A 24,362-nucleotide genomic window follows, 5' to 3' on the forward strand; every position below is an offset into this window, starting at 1 on the left:
CCACGGCTGAGGAATATTAACGATAAGACCAGCTCTGACTACTTTCCAATTTGGTTGTAGTAATTTCTTGTATTCTTTAAGAGCAATTTCTTCAGTTTTTTTTTCCATAACTCATAGCAGAGGTTTCATGTTTACTAGGATTCACAAACTCATTAATAATTTTCTCAATGTCAAAACGATTTCCTTTCACTTTGTGCCCATTGCTAGCAGAGATACGCAACTTTCTTTCCTCAAACCACTCAGATTTTTGAGACTGATCAATCGTTCCAATATTTATTGATAGTGCCTTATCTACATCACAGCAGACTTTATTTTGATAAAAATCATGCCATTGTTTAAGCGTTTCACACTTAACACCATATAAATTATTAACTAGTTGAAGAGTGAAAATGTCTAAAGTGTCTTTTTTTGCTTTTTCTCATTAATTATTATTATCGGCCATCTGCTTAATTTCAGTCAAGGTTTCAGCAACTATTAATTAATTGAATTAGTTAATAACATTAAATAAAATATAAATGACTTAGTTAACATAAGAAAATGTGTATGTATGTATTGTTGTGTGCATGTAAATATGCTTACGTATACGCCAATACATAGATGCACATATAGTCTGTAAGTTAGAGAGAGAGGGATAGCGTGCCCTCTGGGCCTGAAGAGGGAAGTTCAGGCGAACATCTTCGAAAAAGCCGAAAGAGAGGATAGAATCCAAGGGAAATAGGCCGCTAATTGGTTACTGTTTTCCATCAAATAGTAATTTTTCAAAACCCCAAATTCGAGGCCCTGAGATCCTCGCATGAACTCACTCTCTTCGTCCTCCACAACTCGTCCAGTGCGGATCGCCGAACTAACTTGTAAAATTCAGTGGTTTGTTCACTTGAATTTAAAGTATCAATAAAAATAAAATCAGTGCTGAAAGAATTTAAGTAATACCGAAGTAGTTTGAAGTACATTAAATCAACGGTTCAATTCTGCGGTCACATTTAGGCGGATTTCAAGGTTTGAAAAATTATTTACTTAAACTATAGGTAAAATTCTGTAACACAGCGAGTAAAATTTAAATAACATTGAGCCAATTAATTTAGTTAAAAATTGATTGTATTTAAGATTGAAATTAGATAGTTTTGTAACATCAAACTTTGTTTTTTAATATAGAAATAAATAGTTTAAATTTTAAATATTATAAAAATCATTTCGACAATATTATCTTTCACAAACCTTCTGAGTCCCGGTCTAGAGGCTTCGGCTTGGACCAAAGATAAATAAAATAATAAATTACGTTCATAATTTGGGAAGTAACAATAATAATTTTTAAGTTACTGAAAGTTATTTAAACAATATAATTAATTATTATTGAAAATATAAATAATATGTTAAGTTTTTTTATTTCATTAAAAACTGGAATAAAATTTACTTCTACACTTCGAAACGTTCATGAAAATTAATTTAGCAGATATCTTATAATTTTAAGAATTTTGTGAATAAATAAATTAAATTAAAGAAAATGAGAAAAAAAAATCGACGTTTAGAAAATTGAAAAAATAAAAAATCAAATTTTTTAGAAATAATTTTTTGGAGCAAATTTATTTATTAAAAAACTTAAAAATGGTTAAGTGACTGCTCACTTTAATGTTATAAACTTTTTACGAGGTTAATATTTAATTATAAATTTTGTAAATTTAAGAACAATAAAAATAATTTTAAACAAGCTTCGATGTAGCCAGATTTGACATATTTTTAATATTGTATAAAATAACTGTTCGAATAATTAGTAACTAACATGAATTTCCATATTGTACACCTCGGAAACTTTGATTTGAGCGAAAACTGACCAGGTTATGGTTGAATGTTTATTTAAATCTTCTGTTTCCACAACGTTCGAAACGTGTCCTGACTCAAATAGTTTTTTACTCTTGATGTCATTTTGACCCCTAGTAAGGGTATTTTTGACCGGCAAGAACCCGAATTTATTTATTTTTTGCATTCTTAACGTCAATTAATACTGATAATTACATTGTGTACATCACTAAGCTTTATATTTATAACACCAGGGCGCTCCACTTTCAGCAGTAGTGCTGCCTCTATAGTTCTTTCTCGATCCCTTTATCAGAACTGCAGTCGGTACATAAGTAGAAAAAGAAGATTGAGAATATGGTAATAAGATTGAGATAAGGCTAAAATTATCGTTCGATGATGTAATTATTATTAACGGTAGATAACAAAAAATCCTACTCTACTGACAGATATAGACTGCAGTCAGTTAATCGGTAGGTAAAACAGATTAAGAAAATAATCCACAGAAATTGATATCAGTCGGTACAGCAGTAGATAAGGTAGATCGCGCAACTCGGTCAGTGTTTTAGGATGTGAAATTTTTGGGCGTCCTAATATCCCCCTAGATTATCTACTAACATCATCTATTAATTTTGAAACTAAACAATCAAGATTGAAAAATTTACAAGTAGTTAGGGGCACGGAGGGCGAGACACAACAAACCCACACTCCTCGGCCACTGGCGCCAGACCTTATACGCTCCCCGCGGTGAGGGGTTTCTCCGTGTGAAGGAATTCCCTTGGTAAATTTTGGACCTGAAGTTTTTCCTGTAAGTGGCTAGGGGTTTTACAATATGGGGTGATAAAGACGTATGACATAAATTAGTCATGGCATGGGGTTAATGGGAAAAAGATGTCGGATTTTCTATTTATTTGTGAAGATCTGATGAAATTTTTTTTAAAATTGGTCGCAGCAGGGGGTGTGAGGAGGGGGCTTTGGAGAAGTGTGATGTTATATAAACCTCGGGGACGAGGATCAGCAGAAGTCATACTAGAAAATTGTTGGGAAATGAAAAATATTGTAAGAATTTATCATTTCTATAATATGCGAAAGAAATATGGAGATTGTAATTTATGGTATTTAATTGAGTGTGAGATTCAATCACGAAGAATGTACACTGAAAAATTTAATATTGTTAGCGATGATAACCATACTTGTTGGATTAACTATTTGTTGCAAGAGCAGCAAAATTATAATTTAGATAGTTATAATTTAGGATTTACTGATTTTATAGATTTAGATTTAAACGATAAAATTATATCTGATGTAAAATATATTATATATGATAAAAATATTGACCAAAACTAAGATGGTGGGGGAGAAGGGAAGGTATGCTTACAAAAGCTTTACTGTTTTTGGGAAAGGATATTATTCTCAAGCTTCCTCTAGGAAGCAAACAAGTCTTTTTGAGTTTTCTGCAGAGTTTCAAATTTAAAATAAAACATGGAAAACGGTAGGGAAGACGTTAGTGACGAGTGTTTTTTAAACGCGTATGATACGTTTGTGCGCGAAACAATTGATAATAATAATAAGAATCCTGATTTTGATTGTTGCGTAAGTAATAGCCAAATTATGGCTAGTATGGATAAATGGGCATATAGAATCCTCGAGGATCCCTTGGTTGCGTCCAGCCAAGTATGTCAGGGAGAGAAGTCTTTCACTGATGCTTCATCGTTAGCAGACGAAATAATCAAAGAAGACACAACACACTCTGTACCAAAGAGTTTAGAGGAATATTTAAAGGAGGCCGCCGCAACCATTGTCTCCGAAGTCAATGTCAAATATTCAGATAAGCAGAAAATTCACACAGCACATTTTATCACTGCATATGATCAGCCAGGTAAATAACCAAATTTCTATTATTTTTAAATTAATATTAATTTGATTCTTTAATTACCATTAATTTGATTTTCAGGACAAAGTGGATTGCATGATTTCATCATACAAAAATCTACAGAGTTGATCTATGGTCTTTTAGAGGGCTTTTTTATTAAAGGAGTCGGTATGTATAATATTTTATGCTGTTTTCCTATTAGACTATATATATTTATTTATGTTGTATTTCTATAATTTCAGATTTGTGTGCATCCCAAGAAACTGACGACTTGGAAGCAGAAGAACCGGAGGAGGAAACTTCAGTTATCACACCAGTTCCAGTGATTACGCTGGAAGAAGAGAGCACTGCAGTTACTGCAGCTATTCCAGTGGTCACTCTGGAGGACGATGCATCGAATGATATTTTTGACTTATCATCTGAGGCTGATCAATTAGAAAAAGAACCATCTTCATTATCACAGGAGATAAATTGGGCAGTTCAGGAGTTCATAAAATCTCGCACTCTCCTCCAAAAAAGACCATTATTATTATTACCCTCTATAGTGAATAATGAACCTTGTAAAAAGAAAATCCGTCTCTTCGGTAAAAATATGTATCAATAATAATAGCAATAATAATGATAATAATAATAATAATAATAATAATAATAAACTTGTCCGACCCGAAGAACTACAGGCCTATCACTTGCTTGAATGCGGTTTACAAGATTTTTACAAAAATCTTAAATAACCGTATCTTGTAGGAGATAGAGCCTGTGTGGCAACAGATATACGAACAACGTGGCAGTAAACAGGGCGTGTCAGGTTGCAAGATCAACTTGTTGGTAGATAGATGCGTCATTCAAGACGCAATCTACTACCAACGCAACCTGTCCATGGCCTGGATTGACTACCATAAGGCATTTGACTCAACTTCACATGAGTTGATTCTCTATCTGCTCAAATGCCTCGGAATCAATCGCCAAACAGTGGGATGCATACAACGTACGATGCAGCTCTGGCGAACGCGTTTTCACATAGAAAGTAGAAATGCATTGCACGTAACCGGAGCTGTTCAGTACAAGAGAGGCGTCTTTCAGGGAGATTCTCTGAGCCCTCTGTTGTTTTGCATCTCACTGCTGCCAATATCTGTTGCCCTCCGACAAACTCGTGGGTACTCTGCGGGGCCACCGAGTGATCGAGTATACTCGATCACTCACCAACTGTTTATGGATGATCTAAAGATATACAGTGCCAACAAAGATCATCTACAAACGGCCCTCAACATCGTAGCAGAGTACATACGAGATGTCGGAATGTCTTTTGGGTTGGACAAGTGTGCGGTCGTACACCTGGCGAAGGGTAAGTGCTCTGATACGGGTGGAGATGTCGAATTAGTGGATGGGAGCGTCTTAAGAGAATTAGACGCCGGAGAGTTGTACAGATATCTAGGGATTGAAGAGCGGCGAATGTATGCCGTCTCTGAAGTCCGAACAACTCTTCGCAGCGAGTATGTTAGGAGACTCCGGAAGATTTGGTCATCAGAACTTTCCGGCAAGAACAAAGTCTCAGCTACTAACATGCTCGCTGTCCCGGTCCTACTTTACTCTTTTGGGGTCCTGAAATGGCCTCGAAATGAGTTGAAAGATCTCGACATCAAAACCCGTAAAGTCATCAATATGAATCAGAGCATGCACCCTAACTCATCAGCCACCAGGATGTACCTCTTCCGGAACATCGGAGGGAGAGGATTGCAAAGCTTGGAGCGGCTTCACGATCGTTTGGTTCTGGGTTTAACATACGAGGTTGCCAATTTCACAGCAGACGAGGACGACTTCCTGATGCAATTTGTTCATAGTCATGAAAATGCGCGGCAAATACCTTAGGTCTCGGAGAAATAAACGCTTTCATTGAACTCCCGAAAAAGGAGTTCAAGAGCGTCGTCAGGATAGCCGAGGAGAAAAAACTCCTCGGTGAACACATGGACAAGTCCATGCACAGCGTGTATTTCAAACACGTCCGTGACCATGGCTTGTCCACCCAGCTGACATTCTCCTTCTTGAAGTCAGCTGGCCTGATGTCCGAGACCGAAGGGTTTATATTTGCCTGCCAAGATGGTGTTATCAACACTCTCGAATACCGTAGCAAGGTGCTCCAGGCGCAGCTTCCGGACACGTCCTGTCGGACGTGTAAACAACATCCGGAGACGCTGATGCACCTTTTGTCGGCATGTCCTGTGCTGGTAAGAGGTGCCTACATACAGCGTCACAATGCTGCCCTGCGAGTACTCTATTATCATCTCAGATATAGCTACGGTATCGATGAGACAACAGTGCTGCCTTATCTGCCAGGAGATATTCCGCAGGTTGTTGAGAATGACAGTTCCAAAATTTATTGGAACATACCATTCGCAACAACCCGGCGGATTGACCACAACAAACCTGATATTGTGCTCTTCGATAAGGCTACTAGTGACATTTATGTCATTGAGTTTTCGGCCCCAGCCGAATACAATATCTCGGCCAAAGAGAGCACAAACACCAGATATATCAGGATCTCCTGTTTGAAATTGGCAAACTCTACCCAGGTTACCGTGTCAAGCTCATCGTTTTGGTTGTCGGCGTCCTTGGAGGGATGAAACAGTCTTTTGTGTCTTCACTTGCGAAGATACCGGCTTGCAGTTCAGCAGCCGTGTCTCTAGCAGTGCGGATGCAAAAAGCTGTCATTTTGGGATCCCTGCGTCTACTTAGGCAAATGAATTTGGCCTGCTGCACTCACTAACCGCCTTGTTGTACGGAGTGATGCAGCAGTAATGGATGGCGCTCAGGCTGGGGCCCTCGGAGAGTCGGACTCCGGGGAAAACCCCCCTGAGCAATTAATAACAAATAATAATAATAATAATAAGAGTGTTTTATAGGTATGAATAAAAAAATAATGGTGTAAAAATCATATATACAGAAAAAAAATGAATTAACTGTCTTTACTTAATAGTAATTATAAAAGGGTCTACTTAGTTAAATAATAACAATTAAAAATTTTTTTTGAATTTTTATTTAAACCAATTTTCACAATTATGATATAAATGTCACATTTTTATTTTACAAAATATATTTATTTTATTATTTAGAAACACTTGATTGCGAATATAAACGTCCTCCTCCTGATAAATTTTTGAACGGTTTTTTAATTTATTTTTCATATCTTTTTTTTTTAGATATTTTTTTAAACATTTTTATTAATGATCGGTCGTTTCGTTTTGTATCCTTCCCAAATAAATTACGAAAGGATGATAAGGATTTGTTATTACTAAGCCAATGAAGAACAACGATACAATATTGACCACAATAATTGGAGTTAATATCCTGTAATTGTTGCTGGTTCCACTTGTATCTTCCTCTACAATTTTTTCTAAGGCGCTGAGTAAATCGAGAGTCACTGGAGGGTCGTCCGAAACTGTCGAAATAGATTCCGTGTCCATGTTTATTGACAAAGAATGCGACCCAGTGGGTTCCCGGTTTGGTATGGTCATCGGTGTTGGCAATAATTGCACAGGGTCTAGGCCAGATGCAGAGGATTTTGTCTGATGGATAGACTCCTCCAACGCATGCATCAGTATAGGGTAAAAGTTTTACTAATTGAAGAGTATTTATAACTCGAACCACTCCTTCTGGTTACCCTCCAGGCACTGAATACGATTTGTTTTTTTTTCTATCTTTATTATATAATTTCATAATTACTAGTTACAAGATTGTCGTCATTCTTATGTAAACTGCGCATGTAATTTTATTTTTAATTGTAGTCTACAATAACTTATCTTGAAGAGTCAATTTCTAAAATATTATCAAATTCCAGATAAACAATACAGTTAGCATTGATATGTAGGGGCACAGCAAAACTGGCTTCTATTCTCAAACTCCCATTTCTCTCGAGATTCCAATGAGAAACTGAATTTGCAGACATATCAGGTGTTAAATCAAAAGCATAAAGCGCGTAACCTCGTCTATACTGTGCTCGTGTGATTAAATTTCCACTATTTCCAAAATGTACACTTGTACCGCTGAATAGTGTGTTATACGCTTCCGCCTCTATATATTTATCTCTAGTAAAATCTGGTTTTAAAGCCTTTCCCAATACCTATTTTCCATCAATATATAAACTCAGATAGTTTAGCAACAATGTTTGAAAATAGAAAGAGTTGTTTTTTTTTTGATCCATTGAATGCACGATTGTCTACAAAACCAAGTATTATTCTTTTGGGTATTTGCCCCAAAACTACATTGTCAATGTTAGTACTAAGTATTCCTGTGGGTAAAACAAATGACTTTACTTCCACTTTAGTTAGCGGATACTTTGCTGTAGTATGACTCATTATTTTCGCATGGGCCAATAAAACAATTCTGGGACTGATTTTAGCTTCTCTAGTAATTAACATAGCTTCCATAATCTTAACACTATAATTCTCTTCACTCCCATTCATAAGACAAACATCAATTTTTGCTCTTATCAATCTAACACGCATTTCTACACCATTTAGTAAAAACTTATCCTGGTTAAAAACATCGCAATGCAAATGACCCATCATATCAAATTCTTTTTCACCTTTTGTATAAGCTACTCGTTCATCTAACCCATCGTTTTTTCCACCTTCTACAGCATCTATTGCAGTCGAATTATCTCTACTCCATAATCCCATCTGAAGATGAGAATTTTTTGCGTCCAGTCCATAATTTAAAACTGTTTCTATGTATGCCCTATAAGCGTAAGCATTATTTGGTGGTGAAACAAGTTTATGATTAAAAAATATGTTGACTTGATTAAACATTGAGTGTAAAAAGTTATTTACAGGACCCACGAAATCATTTTCACCCACTGTTCCATCAGATTTTACGATTTTTGCTCTTATTTTTATCATTGTATGAAGCAAATCAATGTATTCCTCACCATGCCCCGGCACAATGAACTCTATTGGAGTATCATCTGCTAAGGAGGCCATAGGGTTGTAATATGACCATTGCGACTGTTCAATACTTGTCTGTGTAGGTGGTAATGTAAATAAATCCAGTTCTGATTTCGTGCATTCAGATGAATGCGTATGTAAAAATGACATTTTTATTAATTAAATATATCGTACACGTCACGCTTTTTAAATTTTTTCACTTTACGTTTATTTTTTTTTGAGGTTTTATTTTTTTTGTTAACTTTTTTTTTTCTTAGTAACCTTTTTCTTACTACCACGCTTCTGCACTCTCCTACGGTTACTTGTTTTATGAGTTATTTTACGTATTCGCTGTCTTTTATACCCAGATCCTCTCATTATTTCATCCAATTTTTCTGATGCTTTACGTTTAAGTCGTAATCCAGATTCCGTTATTCTTTTTTCCAATGATTTCTTTAGAGGTACCTGACCTGAGGTGACGTCATTCAATACATTCATTCCTGCGTGAAGTGCTTCTTTTCCTACGGCCTTTGCCGCTTTACCTAGGAAAGGAAAAACTCTGCGAAAGAGTCCGCCCAGAAAAGCTCCTATTCCATGACCGTGTTGAGAAGATCCTACATATATCTTGCTAAATCTATTATATTTTTCAGCATAATCTCCTCCCGCCTGATTACTGTAATACTCAATATAATGGGACATTTTTTAATCAACTCTCTTGAAATGTAGTGTAACGTTCAGCGGTCCGTACTCAAATGGTATAGAATCTCCAGTATTATTTCTTATATCTATTTCGATTGTTCGAAAAGAATTTGATAAAATAGGAATATAATTAGGGGCACCATAAGTATTTGTAACCGTCATGCCGTATGAGTAAGAACATGTATCTAATGGAACTATCCGAAGCAAGGAAGAGTTCACATCTCCAGTTACATATGGTGAACAGATATCAGAATAAATGAAGAGACTACTAGGTAAACCTCTCATCAAACTGAAAGGTCTTTTAATTATATTTTTAAATTCATAACTTTTAATGTCTTTACTACCAAGAAGAAAATCTTCTTGGTTATTCTTATCGATATAGCGATCAAAGCCAAGGATATCTAATAAAGTGTATGATAATTGAAGACGGTGGCTAGTATCTTTACATTTTGGAGGCTTACAAATTCGTCTTACGGTGGTAAATCCCTCTTCATTTATTCTAAAATAGAAGTGATCTGTCGTATCAGGAAAACTATTTAAAGTTGTCATAAATTTCTTTGTATCAGTATAGAGTCCTCTTGGTAAGTAAAAAGAGGAATATATATTGTCGACACGATATTCTGAGGGTCCGGCAGAAATTAGATACATCCCACATTCTTCTCTTGACTGTAGATAAAGAAAACTTGCGGGAAATTGTATTTCTTTTAATCCAACCACCCATTCACCTTCTAGTTTAATATGTTGAGGTAGCATTGTTGTATAATGACTAGCGGTATTATCAGGGTAATAATTCATACTACTATCACTTGGTAAAACAATATGAAACTCTGTCTTATTCATTCTGATATTGTTAATGCTAGTACCCAAGAATTAAATTTATCAAGATATCCTTGCCACTTTACAAACAGTTGTTTATTTTTTCCTTTTCCCTTAGTTTTAATGATTTTTTCAATTAAAAATTCCTCTTTTTCAAGATCCTTAACTACATGTATTATTTCTTGTTCATAAAAAAACCATCAATATCTTCACCGTTTAAATATTTTAATTCATACGTAGGAATATTTTGACGAAGTTTAGTTTTTGTAATTTGAAAAATTTCTTCAGTATACCACGTCTCATAACCTTTCTCAAAGGTTGACTTATACTTACTGATTCGTACGTAATCATTTACCTTGTATTTAAAGGGAATTTTTCGTTGCTTAATTTTTGGAAACCTTTTTTGTATATTTAGAACGGCCTCTTTGGCATTATCGAGAGTAACTGATGCAGGTTCCATTCTTATTGAACTATGCTTTGTATGATTATAGGCTTCAACTAACTGTTGTAAAATATCAATGTAACGGTAAGTTTTACGATGACTAAAATATCGCCACATTCTTTCCTTAAGGGTTCTATTAACACGTTCTACAACTGCAGCTTTTACATCAGGGTTACGTGCAGTTCTAAAATGTATTTCTTTTGACTTTAAATACTCTTGTACAGTACCTGCTACAAATTCTTTTCCTTTATCGCTCTGGATCATAAAAGGTATACGACCTTTACTACGGTCAAAAATATTTTTAAAACCTAGTAAAACTGATTTTGCCGACATATCTAATAAGGGTTCAACCCATATGTATTTACTTAGGACATCTATTACAACTAAGAGAAATGAAACACCATCGTTATAAGTTTTTAGAGATTTTATTTCTACAAGATCAACTTCCCATACAACGTCTATATTTTTCACATCATAATGTAACCTTGGAAATTTACGTCTTATCGGTCTATGTCTAGTATAAGCATCTTGACCGGCTAGCCATTCATTTATTTTTCCTTCAGGTATATTTTTATTGAACTTTGTAATTAAATTACGTGCTCCAGAGTAAGATACAGGATTAGCAGGATCGTAATACTCTTTTTTAAGCGTTTCTTCTATAGTCGCAGCCATTTAAATGAATTTTATACAATTGTTTTTTATTGCCACCTCTTGCAGAGTATTGCTCGTTAAGGATAGAAAATTTTGTGAATTTCCTGATGAATTATTAGTTCTCATGTAACGTTTAGGAGTAGAAGTGTTTAGGTAATTTTTTTATATTTAGTAAACTTTTATTCCAAAAGCTACTATTTCCTACAAATTCTCTTTGAGTGTTGATTTCTTGTAAAAATGCAGCAAAAAATTTCTACCTGCAACCATTACAGTTTTTCTATGTCGGACAGCATCATTTATGAAGTCAACTATATTAGCACCTGGTATTTTACGGTCATCCACAGTAACACTTCCTTTATCATCCCACTTTAACCGTTCTCCATTGTCTACAGACTCAATATAACGTAGAATATTTTCCGCTGCTGATTGATATGTTTTTGGAACACCATTTACGATGTCAGAAACTTTATACGATTTATTTTGCTCAATATTACTATTATTATTTATGGGTATAACACTAATTTCTGGATCTTGATTAACGGTAGAAAAATCAACAGCTGCAGGAATAACTTCACTATTTTCAATTTTTTCATCAGCAGAATTACTCTCGTGGTATTTATTCTTGAAGAATAAATAACGTCTTAATAATTCAGAATATTGTTTTACTATATCATGAGTGTTAATATCTAACGAAGTTTCACTCAAAATTTTAGTTAATTTCGCATCAAGACGAGACTCTGGATCCCCTGGAGTTTGAGACGTTGGCAAATAATTATTACTGAGAGAAGTTAACACTTGTTCAAAATTTTTCGGTATAGATTTCACTTTATCAATGTCCTCATAAGGAATAAGTACCACCTTTTTCGCATGTTCCATAATTTTAGAATAGACTAGCTGACCCGGTGAACTTCGTATCACCTACAAAAATTTTTTTTTTTACAAATTTTGATTTGTGATTTTTAACCTGTAAACTCTAATTTATTTTTGTCAACAATTAACACTGGTCGTATTGTAGACGGTTAAGTTGGTATTAAGTTATTAAATGAAACTTGTTCGTCATTTTAATATGTTTTATGTGTTTTATTTATATAATAAATGTATAACAAATTATAGAGCCTTTGGCGCGTAACCAAACGATCCGGGTTCGATTCCCGGTCTGGGCTGTCCGAATTACTTTTTCAGTTACCGAAAATTCCTACTGAGTAAAGGTCCTCCCCATCCCCCTTTATCCTTTATTTCCCCCAGTTCCCAAAAATTTGTCTTTAATGACAAATTTAGCTATTATATATGGCTTTTATATATATATATATATATATATATATATATATATATATATATATATATATATATATATATATATATATATATATATATATATATATATATATATATAAAAAGATACCCAAAGTATACTTGTACGTATCTTCCTGCATATTGGACAATTTTGTATACTCTTGCAACCTTGAGGCTCAAGCGTAACAATAGCGATTTCAATACAAAATTAACAATTTTTTATTTTTTAAGCTGAAATTTTTTTCAATTCCAAAATTCCAAAAATTTTTTTTTTCTAAACCATCTCTGAACTATAACGAACAAAACAAAAAAAAATTTTTAAAATCGGTCAAGCCGTTTTTGAGTTTTAGCGAGACTAACGCACAGCAATTGATTTTTATATATATAGATTAGATATTAAACCAGCAAGTAATGGTCCTAGTAACATGGGTAAAAATGATCCTCCGCTTTGATTAATTAGTTTTTTCTTTGTCGAAATATTATTATCTTTACTACTTAATTTTCGTAGAATAGTCTTATATTTATAAAGTAATTTTTTTTTCAGAATCCTTTAGAGGAATGTTTCCGTGTAAAATGTTTAAACAACATTCACATATGACACGAATTAAATCTTTGTTTGCGTGACGGAGTATTGCACGACGTTGTTCGGGTGATGCGTATACAAGAGCTTGAAGTAGAACTGCGTTTTTACGGCTGAAAGGTTTACTTGCAGAATTCCTACGAGAAAATCCTCCTCCTTCCATCATAAACGTAGAACTGGTACATTAGTAGAAGAGTTAACTGATTTTATACTATTAACTGAGACACTACAAATTGTCCAGTTCTTATCAGCCTTCAATTAGCCGCCCGAAAACCTTCGTTACCGACACTGGGTTAATTTTAATTGATTTTTCCTGACGGTAGGAGTCCCGGGAAATAGTGGGGATGAACGCCCACGACGCGTCCAGTCCGAAAATTATAAATCAGACTTCGATCCAACCCCCAACTAGCTACACACTACCAAATCATCCTATCAATCTCTTACATTCATACATCCTATTTTATAATTCTATTGTATTAATACTACGTTTATATTCTTTAATCATATCATTTATTCATTATTGTTGATAAAATAGATGATAATAAAGTTACAATTTATCGTCACCGAATACACGTGTTTAATTGGTAAAATTAAGTTGTGTGTGAATAAGTTAATAAGTTGCTCATCGTACATCAATCATATTCACCTTGAGGTCTTTGAAGGACGAAAACCTTCAGAGATTTATTGTTCAAGGATTGCTGTGACAAAATTAATTTATAAAATAATTCTGAAGTTATCCGTCATAAATTATAAAATTTTATGTCTTAACGTACTCTCAGAAAATCGGTTTATTTTATAATACTCTAGTAAAAGAAAGTATTCACTTTCCCTTGTGTGCCGAGTCGCATGCCTGAGATCTGTTGTTTATACTTCACATAGAGTCTCGTAGCATCAACATAGAGTCGACGCCTGTATATTCGGGTTTATTGTGTCGCACACTTAAGTTAGTCATTACTGAGAATTGACTGGTTTACGACACTAATTATTGGGAATAATACTATTTTATTAAAATTTACTGCCGTCGGAACTCTCAAAATAAAAACACTTAGTAACTAAAACTATTTTTTTCTCGATATGGCGTTGTTAAATCAAAACTATTTTGTTTATTTCTCAGATTATATTAACTGAAATAATTAATTACTATATTAAATTTCATCTATTTATTTTCAAAATATATGAAGAAAAATAATAAGATTTCCTTTTCGGTTTAACAATATACACAACCAAAACTTAATACTTTAATTATTTTTTGAAATAAAATATAATTCATTTCCAATCTCTCTGAGGACATATAATTGTCAGGACAGATTAGACAATGCCCAACTTATTAAAATAATTAATCATTATTGAGAAAGTAATATCAATGAAAATTCCTGAACGTTTAGTCAACTAATTGATTATCGGTAAATAATCAGAAAAACCGGATGTTAAGATAATCGGTAAATCAATCAAAATAATTATTTAATAAAATTATCTTGGGAAACCATTCCCGAAAAACAAATAAAATTTCAGAATGATGCCTCGCACCCCTGTATTTCGCCCATCGGCACCCGTAACATCTACCTCAAACCAGAATGATTAGCTTAACTTTGATCCTTTAGTTCAAAACACCGTTCTGTCCCCCACGATACAAAACGAAACATTAAACTTAGACCAATCCCAAGGTCACGTCATGAATAGTACAGCGAATGCTTTAGCCGATCTCGGTAACGTTCCAGATTCCTACGAGAGCGGTGTTCAACTTATAGGTGACCCTGAAAATACAAACGGTCCCTCACGTGTATTACAAGAAGTTATTCAACAGCTTCATGCCGAAAATCAGTCCTTGCGGCTAGCGCAACAGCAGCTACCCCCGACCTTCACAAGTACAACATCGCGCGGAAATACAGTCCCAGTTTCTAATAATAATAATATGTGGTCATTTCCAGGAAACAATATCTTCCACCCCCGTGAGTTATTCCCTGGGCCAAACGCGTCATCGGTACCCCAGTCGCTTCCATCGGGAGTACCTCTCTACTTCTATCCCCCCTTACAGGCTCAGAGCGGAGCTGCGCATTTATCGTACGCGCTGCCACCAGCCCCACTACCGCGACCGCCAGGACCTCAGTATAGTGTAGTGGCACACTCACAAGCTGCTCCGTCAGCTCCTCCACCGAGACCTCCACTATACTATCATACTCCGGCCCCGTACAGAGTACAGCAGAATACATTACCTCCACCAACGTACCCCTCACGAACGCACGCTATACCAAATGTACCTTTACAGATACCCTCTGCCTATTCAAACCAACACACATATAATACTCCAAGACAGTTTACAGGCCCCGTTCCCGCACAGACGTGGCAATACAACAACACAACGCTACGACTCAATGACATATGCCGTACAGCTAAATCTTGGAATATTACTTTTCCACCACGTGACTCTTCAATTAAATTAGATGCAAAGAAATTCCTTAAGGTCATGGAACAGAGAATGGACAGTAACGATATTTCTAGAGACCATTTTAGATTAGTTATTACAACTACCTTAACCGGACATATTTTAGAATGGTATTATCAAAACGAATATATGTTTATTGATTGGCAAACTTTCAAAGAGCATTTTAAAATTTGGCAAGAACATCAGTCTGATGAAGCATTGTTACAAGAGATTTTCTCTTTACAGCAACGCGATGATGAATTAGGAATAGCTTTTATTAATCGTATGCAAGGTGCTTTCGCTCAACTAGAAGAACCCCTTCCGGAAAATCGACAAGTACAAATTATTATTCAAAAATTCAATTTTCAATTTCTCTCTAAATTTGCTGAAGAACCAATTGGTACTTATGCATTGCTTTACAAACGCGTCAGTGCTTGGCAGTCGGTAATAGATGCAGGTAAACGTAACCGAACAGAACGGACGCTTAACACTAAAACCAAAGCCTCTCATGATAATAATAATAATAATAATAATGCTAAATCACGTGCCAAATTAAATGCAGTCGTAGATTCAGACCTTATGACGGCAGACTACACTGATTCAATTACTACTAACAATGATAGAACAACACTAGACGCTATCACAAGTCCTAGTACCCCAAATCTCTTTTACACCCCTAAAAAGGATCCTAAAAACGCAGACATCTACACAGCTGCCGATTTACCGGCGCTAGTACAACTCATAGTAGAGAAACTCCAAGCTACCTCTAACCATGTACCGTCACCGATTAGTTGCAGACGCTGTGGTCGCCCTGGACATATTTCAGACAATTGTTGTGGACGTACTACTGACGAAATCCGCGCCAGAGCAGGTTTACCTCCTCTCGAGCGAAGTATAAATCCAAAAAACGAGTAGGTGCCCTGGTAGCTTCCTCTACCCCCACTAGGGCCAATACAATTGTGGTAGAGCGAACTAAATTTCCTATTACAGACTCACAGCCTATTGCATCACAGAATTCCCCCAATAATCATTCTCAGGAATCTACTGTAAATAACATCGATGTAAAATCATTAACATTTTCTGGACAACTTACTAGCTCACTCAATTTAGATTTTTCGGATTCGGAATATGAAGATTATGAAGATGATTCCGATTTAGAAACAATAAATAATGATCCGGATCTTCAAATAAAATCAGATTATAATAAAATAACCGATTACTTGATGCCGATACATGGCCCGGATGCCAATCAATCTTTCGACAATAATGTAAACTCACCTCCTATACAAACGAGTCGTATGTTAGCAGAAGTAACTATCGGTCCCCATCGAATTAACGCACTATTAGACAGTGGTAGTGAACGTAGTTATATTTCAGCCAAAGCGTACAAAATTATTCAAGGTAGGGAATTGCAAAAATTAGGCCCAGACCCTACCAGTACCTTCGGAGTAACTTTAGCTGATTCTGCATCCACGTATACGCAAGGTGGTGCCCCATTCCGTATCGAAATCAACGGTAGATCATTCCTAACCTGGCTGAGTGTCCTTCCAGGATTATCAACACCCATGATCCTAGGACCAGACTTTTGGCAACAAGCGGATGTTCGAGTCGAATCCAAAGCATCCACTTGGAAGCTCGGTGAAAATTCTGTAAAACATCGTTTCCTCTCTAGAAATCACCAGACAGACAAACTATCCCTGAACATACTAAGCTCATCCCAACGTTCTAAGCTAAGTGATTTCCTCGCGGTAGAGTTTGAGAAAAATAAAAACGCAAATTTAGGAGTCACTAATTTAATTCAACACCGAATTGAAGTAGTCGACGACATACCAGTCCGTTGCAAACTCTGTCGACGTAGCCAACCAGTAATGAAAGCACTGCACGAGAAAGTCGACCAATTGCTTGAAAAGGGATACATTCGACCTTCTAATAGTAGTTGGGCATGCTCACCCGTAATGGTAGCCAAAAAGAACAATACGTGGCGCATGTGTATAGATTATAGTCCCGTAAATAAAAAGACCAAAAAATCTGCATATCCATTACCTATTATGCATCGTATTTTATCAGGTCTTCGCGGAGCCAGAATCATTTCAACCATCGATCTTAGCGACGCGTTCCACCAGATATTCGTTGAGGGAGACAGTCGACAATATACAGCCTTTTGTGTCGATGGCAGAGGCCAATTCGAATATGTTAGAATACCTTTCGGTTTAGTAAATGCCCCAAGCACTTACCAAGCGTTAACCGATCAAGTCCTCCGCATAGTTATGAAAATTATTTACCAAACAGCTAGACAATACGCTTCCAGTGCTCAAGAGAAAATTTTCGCGTATCTTGACGACTGGATCATAATTAGCGATACCTTAGAAGAACATTTAGTTGACTTACGAGTTGTCTTTGAGGCTTTTCTTCAAGCAGGCCTCAAAATCAATGAAAAAACGTCAATTCGGGAGATCTGAAGTAAAATTTCTCGGTTTCATAATAAATAACGAAGGTATGAGTCCCGACCCCGCTCGTCTTGAACCTATCGCGGATTATCCACGGCCTACTAACCGTAAGGAACTGCGTAGATTTAATGGACTTGTTATGTCCAAGGGCGTTTAAGTGGTAGCGTAAACGGTGGAGGTTTGGACTAACGGCTTAAAGAATACGCAACGGAGTTTTTAATTCCGTTGTTTTAATTATTTATGTGGGACGTTTTCGACGGACGAATTTACCACGCCTTCGTTTGAGACTGATTACGGAATTTTATTAAGAAAAGGTGTACTTACTCTTTGCAGGATTTTTAATTATTACCGGATCCGTGATTCCGGGGCTGCTGTTAGCGCCTTTTCCTGGGTTGGGCCCTCTGATCGGTCCTTGCGGCGGATAGAGTAGGATGGATTGGGCGGCTTATTTTTAAGAAATGAATTGATTCGAACAAATTTCACTTCTCTTGACATTTATTTTTATAGACACTAAAACTCTTACACTTTAACAAATATGAATTTTAACGTAATTTAATCAAATGAATTTTATTAATTTGATTGAGCTAACGTCCTCCAGTCCCCCGTAGGGTAAAGTGCGCAAAACTAGCTTTTAAGAAATTTTGAATAACTTAATGACCGGATTCTCGCCTAAGTGCAGAGCAAATTAGAACTTGGAGATTCCGGTTCTTTAGGATTTATTTACTGGCCGAATTCTCGCCTAAGTGCAGGGCAAATTAGAACTTTAAGAATGCGACTCTCTAAGATACTTAAAATTAGTACGTGGCCTGCCGGTTAAACCGCGTCCAAACTTCCTTTAAGTGCAGTGCAAATTAAAGCAAAGGACTCTACAAGGCACGGGCCCGTCAATTAAACGCGGAAGTCGAATTAATTAACAAAAGACCGGGAGCGGTCTCCGTTTCTCGTTTTTAAATGCTCGCGGTGCTGAGTTTGCAGAAGTCCCCGCTAGTCAACCAGCAGTCGCGTAGCTTATATTTTATTGTGGCTTTCGCGCATGGAGAAGTCTTCCATCTGCGCGGGTGATTTAAATTTAAAGAAAAATTTTGGGGTGGACATAACATTCCCCCGGAAAAGCGAGAAGCTAGTATAGTTTTTCGGTTTTCCTATGGCCACCTTCCCCATAAGCGAGAGCCACTTACAAATTTTGATTTAACTTAGTATAATTTGACGTAAAGAGAAGAGTAACAGGAGGAGTCATCTAGTGCTTGCTATTTAATTTAATTTATATTTTAATTCTGCACAGTGTTACATTGTACATATTTTGCTGACAATGATCTTTCTTATCTCGTTTCGCTTGCCTCTCGAGTTTCACGTAGCCGGATAGAGTGTTAGTGTGCTTCAAACCGTGAGTTGTTTCAGTTAAAAAAATGTATACATGCGAGACCAATTTCGAGGGATATGGTACTTGGTACCAGATGGTCCTAATGGTGTATGGGGAGAGGGTAAGTAAGGCATTATTTTAAGAGAGAAAAAAATTTAAAAAAATTTTTTTTTTTTTTTTTTTTTTTTTTTTTTTTTTTCTAGGATTTGAGAAGGGCGGTTCGGCTCTTGGCGGGGTTGGCACGTCCTATCCATCCTCGAGAAGCTTTATTTTTGGCTTCTTGCCTGGTGACCCTATTTGGCTCTCTGCCTCCCGAGGTCGTGGAGGCAGTGGTCTTCTTCGGATTCCAGGACCTAGCGATGGTCGCGGAGGTCCAGGATTTTGAAGAGGTGCTCGCCCCCAACCACGAGGATATCGAACATTTAAGGATCGCCTTGCTCGAGGCGGTCTTTAATGGTTTGGTCACTATGGGGTAGAAGTATGTTACGATATGCTTCATGGTTACTATTTAAGAAAATAACTTTATTTTTTTTTTTTGTTCTTTTCTCTTTTGTTGCAGGCCAGACATATCGGGTGTCTCCGCTTCCGCCGAGAACTGGACGCGTCTTCTCGTCGAAGATAAAAAAAAATGTAAAGAAAGATATATTTTATAATATTATATTTATTAAAAGGTTTCTTTTTTTTTTTTTTCAAATTAATTTCTCATTTTTTTTTTTTTCCTATACTTTCTCCTTTTCCCATATCCAAAAAAAATTTATATTTATTAATTTTAAAATTAGTAATGGAAATCAAAGAAAGGTAAGGATAAAAAGGACGAAAGAGAAGAGAGGAAAAAGGTATAAAAAAAAAGAAAAGGGGGACCAGAAGAATGCGGTTCTTATTATTGTATTAGTGAGGGTGAGGAAAGAAGGAAAACAGCGTATACATATAGGCATATGTATATATCTGCGTGTATATGTAGGTACGTGTGTGGTATGCTTTATACGTTATACCCATGCGGTAACACGGCTGTGGGCGTGGCTTACCGAGAGGCGACTGTAATTGAGCGAGTGTCGGTAAGCTACTTTGCTTGACGTAGCAGTTCTTTTATAATTACCGCTAGAGGACTCCTCCTGTTCTCTTTCTTACTTATACTCACTCTTATTGAATCTTGAGTGTTCGAAATAAGAATTTTACAAAGAGAAACAAATCTTTATGATTTAATAATTTGGAACGATTTTTATGAGTGACGTTAGCTCGATTTTCTTAAAATCATTATAAAGTATAATTAATGTTAAAGTATTATATTAATAATATAATTAATATACTTATAAAATTTTGTTGAATACTCGGTTATAACATATAAAATGTATAAAATGTAATATAATAGATATAATAGAGTTATAATAAGTAGTTATATTTATTATGACGTATAATGATAAAATGGCAATAGTAAAATAATGTGTAATATATAATTATAGTGATAGTAAAATGAAAGCTATGATTGGGAGAATTATTTGGAAGGAGGAAGAAACTTTTTGTAAAGGGAAAAGAAATTTTGAAATAACGTTTTGCGTTGTTCTCGCTCGTCCCCCCAAGGCCGGAGATAATTTTATTTTCGGTCTTGTGAGTCATAAAGCAGCAAAACTTTTCATAATTCGGATAATTTTACTGATTTTCATTATACTATCAACTATCTATTAAGGTAGGAAAAATTTTTTTTTTTTTTTTTGTATTTTAGATTAGATTATTTGTTCAAACTGTTGACTCGTTTTTGGCATGAAGAACTTTACTATTATTTTTGTAAAACGAAATTATATAGGAAAGAAAGGATTCTATTATAATTTTAAAGTTATTTCTTACTTTTTCCGCAAAAGAGCCATCGGTTTGATTATGTAATAATTCTTTCGTTGATGCTGGGTTTTTCTTCTAAATTGGTGATTTGTAGTCTCTTAATCGGAATGTTTTTGGTTTCTTTGGTGTTTTGACGATCTCTGGAGCTTCTTTGGTTGTTATTTTAGCTTTCGTGGAGACGTTCATCTCGTTGTCGACATCGGTTCTTGTTGGAAGTGGTTCGTTGGCTTCTGGCAGGCTTGATGATTTTTCTTCGAATGTTTTCAGTTCGATTACGACTGGTTTTTCGTCTTTTCTGCTGGTCTGGCGAGGTTTCAATAGAAATCGGCGGACAGTTTTTTGTATGGCTATCCCCCCAATTATAAGTGATATTATTCCAACAGTTGATACTGTTCCTATAGTTATCTTCCGACTAATTTCTTCTTTTTGATGATCCAGGGCAATTAGTGACATTTTCTCTTCGTTTTCTTCCAATCCTTGGCCCCAAGGTTCGAATTTGTCGATAATCGTAGCTGGATCTTGGTTCTGTGCGAACGAATTTGGAGCTGCGTTGTTGATTTTCAGGCTCGAGTTTAACGTTTCTAAGGATAGGTTAAAACTCGGGGCAATGAGGTCTATCTTTGTTGATTCTCTGGCAATCCCACGAATAGTGTATTCGTTACACGTCGCTTGGCATCCCTGATGGATATGTATCAGGCCGGTGCTATTAATTACCTGATTTTCGGCAGTTTGTCCTGGACATCTCCATTGAATATTTTCCTCCTTGCACGTCGAATATGCCCAGGTGTTTTTCTCGTTCATTTTTATCCAAGTTAATTTGCATTTTGGAATTATTCTTATATTACAATTCCGTAGATTTTTGGTTTTCGGATTCATCAATAATTCCATCTCGCAATCTACCTCGTTCACCAACTTGGTTGTTTTGGACACGAGGTCTGGTGGGCATGCCATGTCTGGTCCGATTGGCTTGCAGTTGTTGATATAATCTTGTTCAGCGAGAAAATATTCATCAAACGATGGTTCTGACACGAGATATTTCGATGTTGGTTGAATTGTCAATGTTGATATTTGGTCTCCAATTTTCTCAGGCTTGGGAAGTGATTTCAGCTCATATGCTAACCATGGCGTCTGATCGAATAGTGGAACTGTAATTATTATCAGGAAATGTCCATTTGTTTTTCCTGTTTCCACTGTGGACACCCTGGCTAGTGTATTGATGTCCATGTGATTCAGAGGTTGAGGTGGGTTCAGCGTCGGGTGTTTTTTCATCATGTCAGCGGTTGCTTGATGCAGTTGTTTGGCTGACACTGTTAAATAGGTGAGTCTACCCCATTTCGCTTCTTCTATAATCTTTTCTGCGTTGTTTAGAATACGTAGATGGTTGGTCATCAGGTGAATATGTTCGTCTCCAGCCATTGAGAACAATTGGATTCTTTGTAGATCGCTCAATTGTTTATTTATTGCATGCTTGAGGTAGGCTGATGTTCGGACCAGTTCCTTGATCCTCTCGGTTATGTTTGATTCGTGTTTAAGGATCTCATTTATTTCACTCTTGATGATGTGAGTGTTGTTTTGGGATAGGTGTATTAATTCCCTATTGTTTTGATATAGATTGTCTATTTCCTTGATGATGTGCTCTTTGTCGCTGTAGTCCATGGTCCCAAACAGTTCTCGAGCTATTGTACCTACGAATCCGAACCAGGGGGCTCTTTTTGTGCGGTTTTGTGAGTCGAATTCTTCTAGTTGTGGGTCCTCGAGGAGTTGTCTTAGCCGATGTTGAGCTTGTTGAAGTTCTGCTTGTATTTCTCTATGGCTGTTTACCCTCAAATATGATGTGCAGATTGAATGATTGAATTTCGTTGAGCATATTCCGTAGGCTTCCCATAAACTTTGGTTCGAATGTGGATACATATTCACCAGTTTGTCGATGTTGATCGAACTAATGAGTTGCCATTCTTCGCGGATCAGATGTATTTTCTTGAATGGATCGTAGAGTAGGCCTGGGTTGGCCTCCATTGGCTTTATTTTCGTTTCTCCTGCGCTCCATGCCAGATACCCCAGTCCCAAGAAGAGAAGTAGTACGGTGTTCATGTTGAAATTGTATTGGCTCTTATATACTGAAACAAACAACTTGGGTTTCTTTTTAGTCAAATTTTTCGCGGCTGGCTGGTTTAGCCTTATTCGGGTGGAGTAATTTTCGTTTCCCATTTTCTTTTTCTATTATTAAATTTCCCATTTCATTTATTTCGACTATTTCGTATGGACCGGTATAGTAAAGGTCTAATTTATTTTTTCTAGGTTCCTTCAACGTGTATATGAGGTCTCCTACACTAAATTTTGTTGGGTGTATATGTTTGTCGAATCGGATTTTAGACTCGTGTTTAGCTCTCGTTAAATTTTCCGCAGATATTCGTTGAATTTCGGAAATTCGACTAATTAAGTCTGCTAGATAATCGTTATATGATTCGATTTTACTGAAGTCCGGAAATTGAGTTGGACTTCGGGCTTTTCTTCCGTACAAAATTTCGTATGGTGTAAATTTTGTGGCTGTGTGCACGGTGGTGTTATAATTCAACATTGCCATTGGGACATACCGATCCCAGTTACTGAATTTATCTACATAAGCCCGGAGGTAGTCGATTAAAGGCTGGTGAGATCGTTCCAAGGCTCCGTTCGATTGTGGATAGTATGAGGAAGTTGTTATTCTTTGAATTCTCAGTGCTTTGGCTAGCTGTTGAATTAATTTGCTTGTAAATGAGGTGCCCTTATCTGATAGAATTACGCGAGGGCATCTATAAAGAGCGATATAATGATTTAACAGGGCATCTGCAACAGTTACTGCTCTGATATCAGGGAGAGGAACTGCCGCAGCTGCTTTAGAAAAATTATCCTGGATCGTTAGGATGTGTACATTTCCGTCAGGGGTCATGGGCAGGGGTCCTACCGTATCTATACTAATTTTTTCGAAAGGTTCGAAGGGTGTGTCTGTGATGAACATAGGCTGTTTGGTTTTTATTCGCGTGAGTTTATTTTTCTGGCATATCTCGCATGCTCGTATATAATTGTAGATTTTATCTTTCATTCCTGGCCAGTAATATTTTTCGCGAATACGCCAATATGTTTTTACCACACCTTTGTGGCCCCCTATTAGGCTGTTATGATTTTCCTCAATTATTTTTGTTCGAAGGGATTCGTCTGGTACCTCGACGTTCCCTTCGCACAAGGTAATTGTTATTGGA

At 36.3% G+C, this 24,362-nt stretch overlaps 2 protein-coding genes across 4 annotated transcripts in view; both read left to right on the forward strand.

Annotated features, from left to right (window-relative positions):
* Positions 1-24,362, forward strand: part of LOC141525843 (uncharacterized) — a 293,402-nt gene that overhangs the window by 135,831 nt on the left and 133,209 nt on the right. The window lies entirely within an intron of this gene.
* On the forward strand, positions 17,923-19,937 carry LOC141525796 (uncharacterized). Its single transcript, XM_074240428.1, has 3 exons — positions 17,923-19,411; positions 19,494-19,768; positions 19,850-19,937. Exons 1-2 carry the CDS (start codon positions 19,337-19,339, stop codon positions 19,764-19,766), a joined length of 348 nt encoding a protein of 115 aa, XP_074096529.1. The 5' UTR covers positions 17,923-19,336; the 3' UTR covers positions 19,767-19,768; positions 19,850-19,937.

This window comes from Cotesia typhae, unplaced genomic scaffold, assembly GCF_013202065.1.
Source record: "Cotesia typhae breed Kobodo isofemale line unplaced genomic scaffold, CoteBio_Ctyphae contig_27, whole genome shotgun sequence".
NCBI lineage: Eukaryota > Metazoa > Arthropoda > Insecta > Hymenoptera > Braconidae > Cotesia > Cotesia typhae.

What these genes read in the sequence shown, in the direction of transcription:
- LOC141525796 (XM_074240428.1), top strand. Translation starts at nt 19,337, where the DNA reads ATGTATACATGCGAGACCAATTTCGAGGGATATGGTACTTGGTACCAG. An exon ending in TAATGGTGTATGGGGAGAGG is followed by an intron (nt 19,412 to 19,493) that starts GTAAGTAAGGCA and finishes TTTTTTTTCTAG; the next exon opens with GATTTGAGAAGGGCGGTTCG.